The 13,500-nt window shown below is 52.3% G+C and overlaps 1 protein-coding gene across 4 annotated transcripts in view; it reads right to left on the reverse strand.

Moving 5' to 3' along the window:
- The window catches only part of SSBP3 (single stranded DNA binding protein 3), a 155,284-nt gene that overhangs the window by 15,001 nt on the left and 126,783 nt on the right, over window positions 1-13,500 (reverse strand). For 2 of the 4 annotated variants that reach the window (XM_033113488.1, XM_033113489.1), the window contains exons 6-9: window positions 9,497-9,577; window positions 8,538-8,597; window positions 4,426-4,492; window positions 4,242-4,318 (exon numbers count right to left, since the gene is read on the reverse strand). In XM_033113488.1, coding sequence (XP_032969379.1) covers window positions 4,242-4,318; window positions 4,426-4,492; window positions 8,538-8,597; window positions 9,497-9,577 — 285 coding nt within the window. The remainder of the gene's footprint in view (window positions 1-4,241; window positions 4,319-4,425; window positions 4,493-8,537; window positions 8,598-9,496; window positions 9,578-13,500) is intronic. The other 2 variants (XM_033113490.1, XM_033113491.1) reach the window with 1 other exon arrangement.

The raw sequence follows: 13,500 nt of genomic DNA on the forward strand, positions 1-13,500 counted from the left end.
TCTCAGTGCGGCCATGGGCCTGGCCACATCCATGGGGGTCTGTTCCCACACCCCTGGCCCTCGTGCCCATGTGGGCACCCCAGACCCTGGGCGAGGGGTCTGACCCACAGTCAGGAACACCGCGCCTCTTGCTGGGGACCATGAGTCAGGTCTCACCCTCTCGGTCTCAGCTCTGCGCTGTGCAGGGTTCACCGTCAGCCAGAAGGGCTGAGGCCTGTCACTATTTCCCAAAACCTCTTGTCGGAGGGGCTCTTGCTTGGTGCAGCCAGTGGACCGCCCAATGCCATCTTCACCTTAAAGTAGGGAAGTGCTTCACCTGAGAATAGTCTTTAGGATGGATCTGTGAAAATGGACTTGTGGCTATCAGGGCCGTTTCCCAGGAAGTGGGGGCCCATCTAACACCCGTCTCATCACATGGGAGCCTGGCCATCCCACGCTGGGAAGCCTCTCCCCGTCCCCGGGTGCTCTGACCAGCGTTCTGCTTCTTCCATCTCTTTCTGGGGTCTCTGCTCAGAGGCACTGAGTTTGGACTATCCTGACCAGCAGGGCAGATGCAGGTCTTCCTCCCGTGGGTGGCACAGACCATCCCAAGGATTGTGGAGGATCTTTCACCGGCACTTCCTCAAATGTAGACCGGCCAGAATGGTGATCTGATTCTAGGCTGAGCTAACTGCACCCCAACCGGAAAACCAGCACCACTGAAGGGCGGGTAGCCCTGGCAATCGGTACCCGGGGGTCTGACGGGCCGTGTATTCAATCCACCCGAACCTGGCCAGAAGGCCCTGCAGCTGTAGCCTCGTTCTAATAGCATTCACTTTTGAAAGACTTAGCCGAAAGGTTCTCACCTGCACTGACACACACAATTCTTTAAAGAAAAGAAACAATTAAGTGGAAATATTACCTCCTTTTTGGCACTGGACATTTCATAAAACGAGAGTAAAATCTGTCTGAGAGACTGAGGGCAAAGGGCAGGGCGATGCCTGGTCTGCTGGTTCCTTTGTGACATTTAGGCTAAAATGCAACACAAGCTCCAGAAGTGTTAATGCTACTCCATTTGGATTTAAAACCTGTAAAGCAGCTCCAAGAGCACACTGTACCTATTCTTTGTTCAGAAACTTCAGCAGTGGTCCCTGGCTAGTAACGATCTTATTCCCCACCGGGAATAACAGGCTGAGGGTTTCCCACCTTTGTGTCTGGTCTCAGCACAGCACTGGGCTTGCAGGGGTGCTTACTAAAGGCTGCCTGAAGGGGTTGGCCACTTTTCCTAACAGCCTGAGCCCAGGGCCTAGGGAGGGAATGGGATCCACGGAACACCGTGCAGGTGCCTTGTGTTGAGGTATGTTTCACAGTTGTTGTTTTCACCCAGCCCCACAAGGGTAATCCCCTATGAGGTCATCATCCACCTGCCCATTCTGCAGATGAGGAACTAAGGCTCAACCGGGCTGAGCCACGGCCCAAACTGTGTTTTCCAGCACTAAGTTCAGAGCTCATCCTTTTTCTGTCCACTGGAAGTGACCAGGGCAGCACGCTCAGGGGGCAGAAAGGGCTGGGGGGGGGTATATGAAGGGTCTGTGCTCTCCCCACCCTCAGCCCTGGAGGCCAAAACGCCAGGCTCTGTGGTGCCCACTCCCTGGCTGACTCTGGACCCTGAAATCCATCCCATACCCCAACCTTGCCCAGGCCCAAGTCCCACACAACACCAGGCTTTTCTGACCCCAATGAGGAGCTGGAGCTCTGAGGGGGGTTTGGCTCTGGAATTTAATCCTGTACCATACCCAGGGATACCGGAGACATAGGAAAAGTGCTTTAGGGTCTTCGTGTTGACAAAATAAAGAACAGGGGCCCTGTTTTCAGAGGCCCTGAGGTTGGTGGGGGGTGGGAAGGATCAGCTGGCCTCACCCCTAGGGTAGCATCTCCTTCCACTCAAAGCCTGCAGGAGAGCTCCATCCTTGTACACTGCTCGATGAGGCCAGGAGAGCCACATTGGGCCCAGGAGGCCCTTTTCGGCTAGACTTCGCCTTTAGGACCCTCACCTTTTTCAAGTATGCCACAGGAGTGTGCTGACTGCTGGTCGGGGACACTGACGTGACGAGACACCCACTAAGCCAGGGGCCTATACTTCTGGAACACTGTGCTCTCAGCCAGTCTGATAGCATCCACTTCCAGCTTCCTGAACCTCAATATACTAATGACCTTTGCCAGAAAAATAAAAAAACAAACTAAAAGCAATCACCAAACCCAAGCAAGGGGGTTTGGTACCCTGTGCCAAGTGTCACGCCAAGTACTTGACCCTCCCCACTTCAGTAACCCCTCAGGCAGATACTGGTCTCCTTCCCAGTTTACAGAGGCAGCTGCTAAGCCTCCCAGAATCCAGAGGAGAGGGGCAGTGCAGTAGGAATGCAATGTTCCTGCCCCAGACGCCATCCTCTTGTATCTCTCAGATCTAGATCTCCCAGGACGTTCTGGAAGTCCGAGGCCACTGCCAGTTTCTACATGAAGAGTATCCTAAGGTGCGGCAGAGGCTGAGGGAGACTCCGGAGAGGGGCGCTCTGCAGCAGCCCCTGCCGCCCTCCTATGGTATCCTTGGCCGGCCCGCCTTGCACAGGTCCACTCAAAGACAGTCACCTGGCAGGTGGGCGGCACTCTGGTGGCTTTAAGAGGAACTGGTAAAACTACAAGCTCTGGGGGATTTGAGGAAAGAAAACAAACAAACAAACAGGAAAACAAGAGCTGCAATTGGTGTGGGTTTGCTTCTTTTTAGGATTCTGGGGCCAACAGACGACGAGGCCCTCCCTAGAACCTTTCCACACCACAGAGGCTAGAGCAACGCAGGGGCTGGGTGTGCTGTAAGGACGGAGTGGAAGGCTGCGGGGTGTACACGGATGCCTCTCCTTAAAAAAAGGAGGCACCTGGGTGTGAGCAAGCAGGGGTGCTACTCCACCTCCAGGGAACCAGAAACCTGGGGAAGGGCCAGAGAATCCAAACATCTACAAACAGGTGGGAGTGACAAGCAGGCTTCTGGGGCAGAAAGGGGAAGGAACACCCTGGAACAAAACCCTCCCACTCTCACTATGTGAAACGCCCCTCTCCTTATCCAAATTTCTAGCTTCTTTCAGGCAGACTCCAGAGAGTTCCCAAGAGGGGAAGAACATAGCAGGCTCTCTGTCATGGCTCCTGCAGGAAAGAGCCACATTCAAATACTCAGAAGAGTGGGAGCCAAGCGTGAGGCGGCTCTAGAACAGGAACGGCCTCTTATACCCTGCCCGATGGATGTGTGGGGTATGGAGCTGGGTCACGAGGAGCAGTCACTGTGTTGTAACTGTAAAGAGGTAGACAGGGCACTTGAAATTATTTCTTTCAGAGGTTTCTAAATGATCCTTTTTTTGAGGGGGGGGCGGGGGCCATGGAGCCCTCTGGTCACAACAAATCTTAGGGCTGGACTTATGGTAATCACTTCTTTAGGTATACAAATGTTGAACGACTATGGTGTACACTTAAAACTGATATGATGTTATATGATAGCTACGTTTTTAAATAAAAATCTTAAAAAACAAAACAAAACAGAAACAAGTCTTGGCAGGACCCCGGCATATGAAACAGGCAAAAGCTCTGGGGTGAAGTGAGCTGGGCCCTGGCCAGCCTGGCTTCCTCTCACCTGAGGTGGCCACACAGAGAACTATGGATATAAACTCACTCCCTGTTGGGCAGGTAGGGAAATGAAGGCTTGCTGGGGCCCACAGACGTCAAGGTGATTTGTCCAAGGACAGACAAATGATGAATTCCAAGCAGAGCTAGGACCGTCACTCATTTGTCCCACCTGTGTGCACAACAAACTGTGATCCTGGAGCCAGTTCAAGTCCACCCACCCAGGATGGGACGGGGCTTTGGGATTCCGGTAGGACCCACATCACTGCTCAGGTACCTCTGCCTTCCAAATGCCTACTACCACGGGTTAGCACACCTCTCTTCTGGAAAGGTCTGTCAACTAGGGGGCTCTCAGACGCCCCTCTTCCCCAGCTCCCTGCGGGGGTCCCTCAACTCTGCTGCTGAGGGGGCTGCTCCTGGCTGTGTGTGGGGCTGGCCCAGCTCTGGGCAAAGAGCGCAGCTGGGGACCTGGTCACATCCTCTCCTCAAACCCTTGCAAGCTAAGCAATGTGGAAAGACTGACAGACTGTGGAAAGAGGAGAGAAGGCAGGGGCACACAGATGGCCAGGGAGATGGATGGACAGACAGGAGGTTACCTGTGGGCCGGGCCCCATGGGCCCCATGCCTCGGGGAGGGTTCATTCTCTGCATTGATCCTCCCATGTTGGGGTGTCCTGCATGAGAGAGTAGGAGAGCGGTGAGTGGCAGAGGCAAACAGTAGAGGGAGAAGGAGCCCCTCCCGACTCCACGCACCCCAGGCAGCCCACCCCGCCCTCTGGACCTTGTTGTCGTGTAGGATCCATGGAATTGGGCAGCAGTGGCTGTGTCCCAGGAACTCCTCCTGGAGGCTGAAACAGACGTGAGACATGAGCTGAGCGGCTGCTCCCCGGGGCTGCGGAACAGAGGGCGACACGTCTGCCTGCCCCAGCTCCCTAGCTGACCATTTAGGGCCACGTATGGTCTCCCCAAGACCATTCCTGCTGCTTGCCAGCTGGGAGGTCCCCTGAGAGTGGCAGTCAGCTTGAGCTGGCGTTAGCGAAAACTGCGGCATGGGCGGGTGAGGGCTTCATCTGTGGGGGAGGAACCATCGCCCCACCCTGCCGTCTTTGTGGGTTTGTGTACCTGCCAGAGCCTGGTCACGCTCTGGCTGCGCTGCTGCCACACACCCCTCAAAGGCAGTAGTGCCCCCTCCCTCTTACCACCGAACCCCAGCCACTGTGATTTAAGCCAAACCCTGTCTTTCCCTTGCCTCATGGAGATGTAACTTATTTTATCCCCACTGCCACACCGTGGGGACCGAGAGACCCACTACTTAAAAACCCTATCACAATAAGAGGTCATTTTTCAAGGGGAACAGGGGAGGAGGCAGTCTCTGAGATTGAGATAAGAGAAAATGAGGCCCAGAGGCCCAGCGCCCCCAGACACCTTCAGGGCGAGCCAGGATGAGCGCTCAGGACTCCTGACTCCCTCACATGAAATGTCACCTTCCCCCGGGGGGTAAAGAGGGGGCCCCTAGGACGGCGAGCAGGGTGCTGAATGAGAACCTGCTACCTAAAGCCTGATGCAAGTGGCAGATGCTGGGAGGTTTACGACTACGGTGAGGACAGGGTGCCACAGGTTTCCTGAGTGAACGCTTGGCACACCTGCTGTGAAAACCTATTAAAAGTGCTTTACTTGGGACAAGTATTTTAGCTGCCATCTGAAGAGAGAGAAGCAGAGCTGGGGCGAAAGTGTGCTTCTAGAACCCCGTACCTTAGGACTAAACATGGGCCTTTGCCTGGGAGAGGAAAAGCCTTTGGGAAAGCCGGTCACCCTTTTCCATCTGCAGGTGCAGTGCTTCTGAGGCCGGGCACCTGGAATGGGGACCATCACCCCCATCCCACTCACAGTTGTAGGTTTGGCTGCATGGGGAGCCAAGTGGTGAACTCCAAACTGGTTTTAGGATGAGGTGGTGGGAAGCAAAGGGACAAGTAAGTCCTCACGCGTTAGAATGGGGTGTGGCAATGGGATTTATAGATGATGCAGTACAGAATTGTACACCTGAAATCTGTGTAACTTTACTAACAATTGTCACCCCAATAAACTTTAATTAAAAAAAAAAGTAAAAAAAAAAAATGGGGTGTGGGTGGGTGGGGGAGGTTTGGGGGAGGGCCACACAAGCCTGGGGAGTACTTGATGTTCATGAAGTGGCATTTGGCACCTGCTCTTTCCACCTGCTGGGGAGGCTCAGGGTCTGTCTCTTCATCCCCTGGGTTTTACCTGTTCCCACCTCTCACTTTCTCCCAGCCCTGCTTCCTCTCCAAGTTCCCAAGCTCTGAATCACTTGGCTGGTTTGTGTCCCTTGGGATTGGGCTGGTTACAGGCTTTTGAGAGGATACAGGAAAATCTGCATCTGCGGCCATTTGGTTTGGGGGATCCCAGGATGTTGAAGTAGACAGAGCAGCCAGAGGCTGGACAATCGCTCCCTTTCCACGTAGCCCCGTGCTGACCACCAGTTCTTACGGGAAGCTCCCCCTTGGGCTCCCCGAAGCCTGCTGCATGACGGGACACAAGAGCAGAGCTGGGCTACCCAGAGGCAAGGAAGGAAGGTATGCAATGACCGACATAAAAGTGTCCTTCACTGAGCAGGCTGAAGCCCTCAAATGTAAGAAAGAAAAATAACAGTTCACAATGGGACTGCAAGCATGTGCCATGCACACATCTCGGGACCTGCAGGGAAGGGAAGTGCTGAGGCTGTCCCACGGGCTCCCAGAAGCAGGCCAAAGCCTCTCTTACAGCAGCACGAGGCAGGTGCCGAAGTGTCTGCCCAGGGAACGGACACATCCCAGCAGCGTATGCACGCTCATTCGGTGGGGCTCAGCTGGGACATGACGGAAGAACTTCCTGACAGCCCTGCATTCTAGTGTTCCTCTCCTAAATCCGGCTGAACCCCACGGCTCACCACCAACCCAGCCACCCCTGCTTGAAACACAGCAATGTTCCCTACACAGCCCCAAACCTCAGCCAGGATGGCAGGTAGGAGGCTGGCCTTGCAAGACTTCCAGGCCAAGTCAGCGACCCTCAGCTTCTTGTACCCGAGTGCCCTTCTGATTGCCCCAATCCAGGAGGGCAAGTCCTGCTGCCTCGGCTTTCTCCACTACCTCGGAGGAAGGTGGCAGGGGCTTCTGTTTGATTGGCAGCCCCAACGGAGGCTCAGTCCAAGAAACCCCCGGGGGCAATAGCTGTGAAAGGGGCACATCCCCCTTGGAGGACAAAAATGGCTTGAGTTCACAGGAAACTGGAAAATCAGTGTCACTTTCTGATAGGAGTTGGGAAGATCAGTTTGCAATGCAAGGTGCAGATGACGATTTATTCTCCATTTGCTCTCTTGGGTACTTGCTTATATCTAATTGATAAATAGAAACATACATGCTTCCTCGAGTGTTTCTTAATTGCTGGAGGAAGGACCACAACTGTGATAAGGAAGCAGCTGTTCTCTCCTGGGGCAGAGGCCTATTCAGGCCAAGAAGAGCCCCTGGATGGGCAGCAGGGAAAGTTGCTGCTGTGGCCATGAGCATGACGGCAAAGGTGAGCCACTTGGTGACAAGTTAAACACAAAGGCAGGGGCCACACTTTCACAACTAAGAAAGCTAACTGAATGGGTAAGATGGAGAGGAAACAGCACTGGTCCGGGAGCTGGAAACAGATTCGAGCCCAGCTCATTGGGAAATCACTCTTCCACTCTGACCTTCTGTTTCCTCATCTGTGATGTAGCTACAGGTCCTTCCTTGCTCAGAAAGCTGAGTCTCTAATTCTTCGCGTCCAAATTTATCCCCCTCATGTCAGAGAAAATAAGAAACAAAGGACTTTCAGAGGGAAAAAAAGTGGAAACCTGATAGGTAATTTAACTTCAAAATCGGAGGCCCCTGAGCTTCTCACTGTAGTCCCTGTATTGTCTCATTCAGGGGCTTTCTTGCGGAGCCTTGAGAACGGAAGGAATCACAGAGAACGAATCATAGAGAACGCCAATTTAGTTGATGAATGAACTCCCAGCTCCAAAGGCAATAAGGGCTGGATGAACTGGCGTTGCTGTTGGATTTTTTGGAAGGCTTTTGCAAGGTCATTCAAAATACGTATAAAAAAATACTTTGGCATTAAAAAGAAATTTCCCTTTTAAGAAGTTTCTTTTAAGTCTGTCTATCCTCAAAAGAGGATATTCATCTGTATCTCCCCAGCTCCCCTCCTGCCCCTGATGGGCTGGACAGGGGAGGGTGGGGGTGGGGGCCAATTCTTCAGACCACCTAGAATTGCCGACCCTAATGGGCCAGCACAAGGCACACGACCCCAGGCTGAAAAGCTCTCCCCCCATCAGCAGACCACTTTTCTAATTACACGAACAAATCCTTTCTTGTTTTGAGTTGGGTCTGGAAAGCAGGCAGACATTGCAGAAAAACTCCCAAATGCCCTGCTCCGCTGCCTCCAGGCTCGTGATCTAAGCATTCCTACGGGCCATTTCTCCCCTTAATAGCAGGATTCTATTTACCAGCCTTGGCAATTCTCAAAAGCTTCCAGGAAAAAATGCACGTTGTCAATTAACTTCATTAAGGAGGAAGACCCTTTTCCAAGAAGGGCCTGGAAGGGAGGGGAAGGGGTATTACCACCTTCTCTAGAATAGCGGAAACCTTGCATTCCCACCCTGGCCTGCCCTCCAAGCTCCAGAGCCTCGCAGGACAGGCAGGTGAAATGCTGGCAGGGGGCTGCACCATGGGCACAGAGTAGACACAGGGCCCTCCCTGGGGACCCACTTGTCCCTCCACCTCCCAATCTTTTCCCCACACTTTGATGTGAGCCAAAATCCCACTGGGGTCAAGGTTAGCGGAGTGAGGAGACAGAGAAGATGAAAACGTACAGTACCTGGTTTCCCATTCTGATCGGGGGCCTGGGGCCGCCTGCATATCGCGGTGACATAAAAGGCTGTAATTACAGGGAATTAGTTCAATGACAGCCTGTGCTCTTGCACAGTGACAAACACAAATGCACTCCACTCCACAAAGTCCAGTTTTGTTACCAACTAGTGATATTTTAAACTCTCTTTCTCCCAGTAGCCTCTTCCCTCCGGGCAAAACTTCCTTTGGGCAGAGGGAACAACAGATGCCACAACACATCTGCATCTCTTCACGGAGATCAACTTTGGGTGATGGGGCAGGACGAGACTTTGCACAGGATGTGGAAGAGCAGTGACATCCATGTGGGGCAAAGGAGGGAAATGCCTGCTCTCAGGACGGGCAAATCAAAGAGTCAGAAAAGGGACCTCTATATACAGTACCCAGGGTGTGCAGACAAAGCTGGACACGTGCTCACGTGCACACATACGCGTGCGCACACACACACACAGAAACCACCGATGAAGGGAGTGGGGAAGGGAGCAAGGATTCGAGGGGGGAACACAATGAAAACGGTAAGGGGACAGCGGGCTCCCTAACTGAATGCAGGGAATGGGCAGGAAAGCTTTCTCAGCAGCAAGAGTGCACAAAGAAAAGGCTAGGGATGCAGCTTCAGTTACAAATGAATGGTTAACCAAACTCAAAAACCAAACCAAAAGTGAGAGAGGAAAAAACAAAAACGCAAAGGCCGCCGACAAGGTCACAGAAATGTTTTTTCTTTTCTCTTGGTTTTATATCCAAGCTGGGTGTGATATCCAAAGAATGAAGACTCTCCTTAGAAATATGTATTTTTTTTCAAAAACACTTCATTTGTCAATCAAGACTTGAAGGCAATGGTGAGAGCACGTTTTGATTTTTGTTTTTCCTCTGCTGGCTCTGTCCTCCTGGTGCCCCGTGCCCCCCGGCGGGCGGGCGAGCCAAGTGCGTTACCTGACTGTGGGGTCCCATCATGCTGCTGGGATTGTGGGGTGGAGGCTGTGCGTGCGGCGAGGGCTGTGACCCCGGAGGACCCTGTGAGGCCAGACAGTAGAGGCAGGTTATAGATCACAGCACATGGAGAAGCGCGGAAGCTTAAAAGAACAAAAATTAAACCAAAACGAAGGGCGGGTGGCGGGCGTGCGGGCGGCGGGCTCTGGTTGGCGGGGAGGTGCGAGCTGCTGCCTAGGTCGCCGGCTCATCGGCAGAAAACAGCGAGCGGGAGGGAGAGAAGCTGATAAACACCTTCACGGGGATTTACAGGAATGAAAAATCAAATCAAGCTCCTTTGTCAAAGCACGCAGGAGCAGGGGCCTGGCCACCGGCTAGTGAGGGAGCGGAGTTTGCCATGTTAAATACGTTGGTTGAGATGGGCTCAGAGAGCACAGTGACGCGTAGAAACTGACCCAGTCGGCAAGACGTGGAAGAGGCCTGCCTGCAAGGAGCTCCCAGTCTGGGGGGACAGAGACAGGTCATGGGTACCTAGAGACCAGTCTACTGATGGATGAACGAGAACAGGCAGGAGGAGTGGAGCAGGGTGGTGCCAGAGATTGAACAAATGGGGAAATGAGAGGAAGAAACGGTTACTGAGCGCCCTCTCAGTGCATTAATTAATTCACCTCCACTTGAAAATGGCCCGTGAGGTGGGGTTTCTCATTCCTATTTTTACCAATGAGGAAACTGAGTAGCAAGGGACGAGGGGACTTGGCCACAGCCACACAATGGTAAATGATAGAGCCAGGAAGAGAAGCATGATGGGTCCAAGGCCCGCCTCAACCCGTGTAGCCCAGAGCTGGAGCGGGTGTGTGCAGGGGAGTGCGGGATGGGGCTGCAGGCCCCTGACTGCTGGGTGGGTGGGTACAGGGGGTTGTGCTTTCTGCTCCAGTTGGTGGTGAACCACCCATGGTTCCAAGCTGAAGCCCTGGGCAATGCACACCTCAACTCCCCCCAGAAGAAACAGGCAGATGAATTCACTCAAAGTTAAACCATGGTGCTGGTCAAACTGGGGGTTGCAACCCATTAGTGGGTGGTGGACTCATGTTAGTGGGTTGCAACCATTGTTTTTTAAAAACCTGGAAAAGAACAACGACAAAAGAAAATAGAATAGAAAATAGCTTTGTGTGTTTTAAGGCAAATATTTTTCATTAACCTCTATTTTGTGTGTACATATATGTGTCTGTGTTGACTGGGTCACAATGTCAAATGTATTTCCTACTGCTGGTCATAGTTAAAGCACCCTCCTGCCCACGTGGGAAGCTGGACACTGGTGCTGGTGATGAGTACGACCTAATTCACTCTTCACCACCCATGACCGTGTCGTTACCCTTGGAAGTTGCCTTTGAGAAAAATTCAAAACATGCATGGGAAATGGGTGTGGTTACATTAAAAAAGAGAGGGAGAGAGAGAATCTTTGAGAGAAGCAGGTAGGGTTTTTTTAGTCTTCTCCCTCAGAGCCAGGCTGCCCAGCCTCCCGCCTGCTCAGGAAGCACGGCCCAGAGCTGGGGAGGGGGCAGGAGAATGGGCTCGAGATGGCGGGTGAGGAGACCCAGAGAAGCGTTGAGCAGAGAAAGACGGAGGAACCTGGAGGCGCCATGAAGGACAGGCCTGGAGTTTCATGAGCAAGCGAGGGGCTGCTCACTTCCGGAAAGCTCCGAGGAGCAGATGTTCCCCTACCTGCCACGCTACTAATTTCAACAAGTGTGTGTCTTTCTAGCGGCTGCCAGCAACGGCATGGTTTGTTACCATGAGCAATTTTCTTAATTAACAGACATTAATTAGCCATTTAGCAATTTTGCAAGCATTTGTTTAGCGGCTTTCCTAAACATGAATACCACTGTGATAATGGCACTGATTAGAGGGTCCCCTAATTAACAGTACAGGGAAGGAAAATTGAAATCACATAAATTAAAAAGGGAGGGGAAGTTAATGAAGGCGGGACATACTTGCACCTGCAAGTCTTTTGTACCATGAAACTTGGGTGCAATGTAAACAAAATAAGATAATTCGAAGCCAAACCCCAGAAAAGGAAAAAGGAAAAGAATGGAGGAGGGTTCAAGGGTGAGGTCCAGTTGCCAAGAGCGGGCAAAAGGTCTTCCGTCGGTTCCTCAGCTCCGGGCAAGAAGAGAGCACCTCCTACCTCTTAATCCTTCATCGCCTTCCCTGGGAACATCCAATGCTTCCTCAGGAAGTGCAGTGTAGGTTTGGGCAGGTCCCTCACACCTGTGCACCACTAGCCAGGGGAGGTTAGTAGTGGCTGGCTCCATGAGTAACGACCGAAAACATAAATAAAGCACCCAAAAGTATCTGACACCAAGAGGGGGCCTCAATCGACAGCAGTCCTCACTGAGGGCCAATGCTCCAAGTCCACAGGGCTCTGCTGCTGTTCCCAGCTGTCTCTTGGGCCCCCCCGAGGTTCAGAGAGCAGGGTTGGCGTGTGTTTCACCTCTGCGTCTCCCTTAGAGGCTCCCTGTCGGCCTTGGTTCCTCAATGAGTGGATGTGGCACAAATCTGCCTCAATGCAGTTGCCTCAAGACAAACATCTGATGAGTAGTAAGGACCAGGAGCATACCAGTGCGTGAGATCCAAGCCCTGGCAACTTTTCTGGGCTGCGGGGAGTGGGCTGTTCAAGTCTGGGGAGGGAACAGCAGTTCAGAAGTCTCCCCTCGGACTTGGAGTTGGGATTCAAAATACTGAAGGGAACCCTGGTCCTGACCAGCTGGTTACCCAGAGAGAGAATCTCACCACAATCGCCACACAGGGGAAGATCAAGTGGAGCATTCATCTCCGCAGGGCACATGCCAGAAGCTGCTCTCCCACCTGCAGTCAGGTGCTGACCGGGCTCTGCTTCTGTACCTCCCAGCACGGCCCCCAGTACTTTCCCATGGAGCCAGAAGCCTACCAGTTCTCAACGGGGTTACCCACATCCACCCAAAGCTCTGTCCTCTGTGTCTCTGCCATGTCCACTCAGCCTGGAGTTCTCCATCACATCTGCGTCTGCACTCTATCCCAAGACTGTACACAACAGCAGAGGAACAGACCCTGCGTGCTCGGCACCTTCTCAGGAGCAGACACCAGGACCCCATTTTGGAGGACACTGCCACAAAAAAGTGGTCTTCTCTCCAGCCTGCCCTCTCAACAAGAGACTGACAGGTAGGTTTAGAAAAAACAGATTTTATAGTCTTTTAATTTGTTACCCACTCGAGCAAAAGGCTACGTAAGAGGCAGACCAAAAAAAAAAAAAAAAAAGATCTTGTTTGAAGATTTTGATCTTTGTTGGGATGCAAACGTGCATCCCTGAACTCTTAAGAGAGGTGGCAGGCAGGTGGAGAGGACTGAGGTGGAAGGTGAGAGGAGGAGGGAGTCTTAATGCTGACAATACTGATGAGTTTCCCACACGGGACCACTCCCCCTTGGGGCCTTCCTGGCTTCTACTTGCTGAAAGCTTTTGAGGAACCCAAAATACTGTTTCCCCGAAAATAAGACCGAGCCGGACAATCAGCTCTAATGCGTCTTTTGGAACAAAAATTAATACAAGACCCGGTGTTATGTTATGTTATATTATATTATATTATACCTGGTCTTATAGTAAAATATTGTATTATATAAGACTGGGTCTCACTATTATCATAGTAAAACAAAACTGAGTCTTATATTAATTTTTGCTCCAAAAGACGCAATAGAGCTGATTGTCTGGCTCGGTCTTATTTTCGGGAAACATGGTAGGCATATCTGGAAGCCTGCTTGGCCAGGACAAGCCTCTGGGTCCAGCTCCATTGAGACCATCTCCCTTACAGACCTGAGAGGCTTTCTTTCCCAGATGCAGCCTAATTAATCCTCCCAGCATGCCACGGGGGAGATGGAGATGGGCAGACATTTGAGGTGCACAGAATTGGGCTAGACTAGGTTTGGAGGTCCTTACTAAAAGCTTAGGAAGAAGCACACCTGCCTGTCAGTCACCT

The sequence above is a fragment of the Rhinolophus ferrumequinum genome, chromosome 9 (assembly GCF_004115265.2).
Source record: "Rhinolophus ferrumequinum isolate MPI-CBG mRhiFer1 chromosome 9, mRhiFer1_v1.p, whole genome shotgun sequence".
Classification (NCBI taxonomy): Eukaryota; Metazoa; Chordata; class Mammalia; order Chiroptera; family Rhinolophidae; genus Rhinolophus; species Rhinolophus ferrumequinum.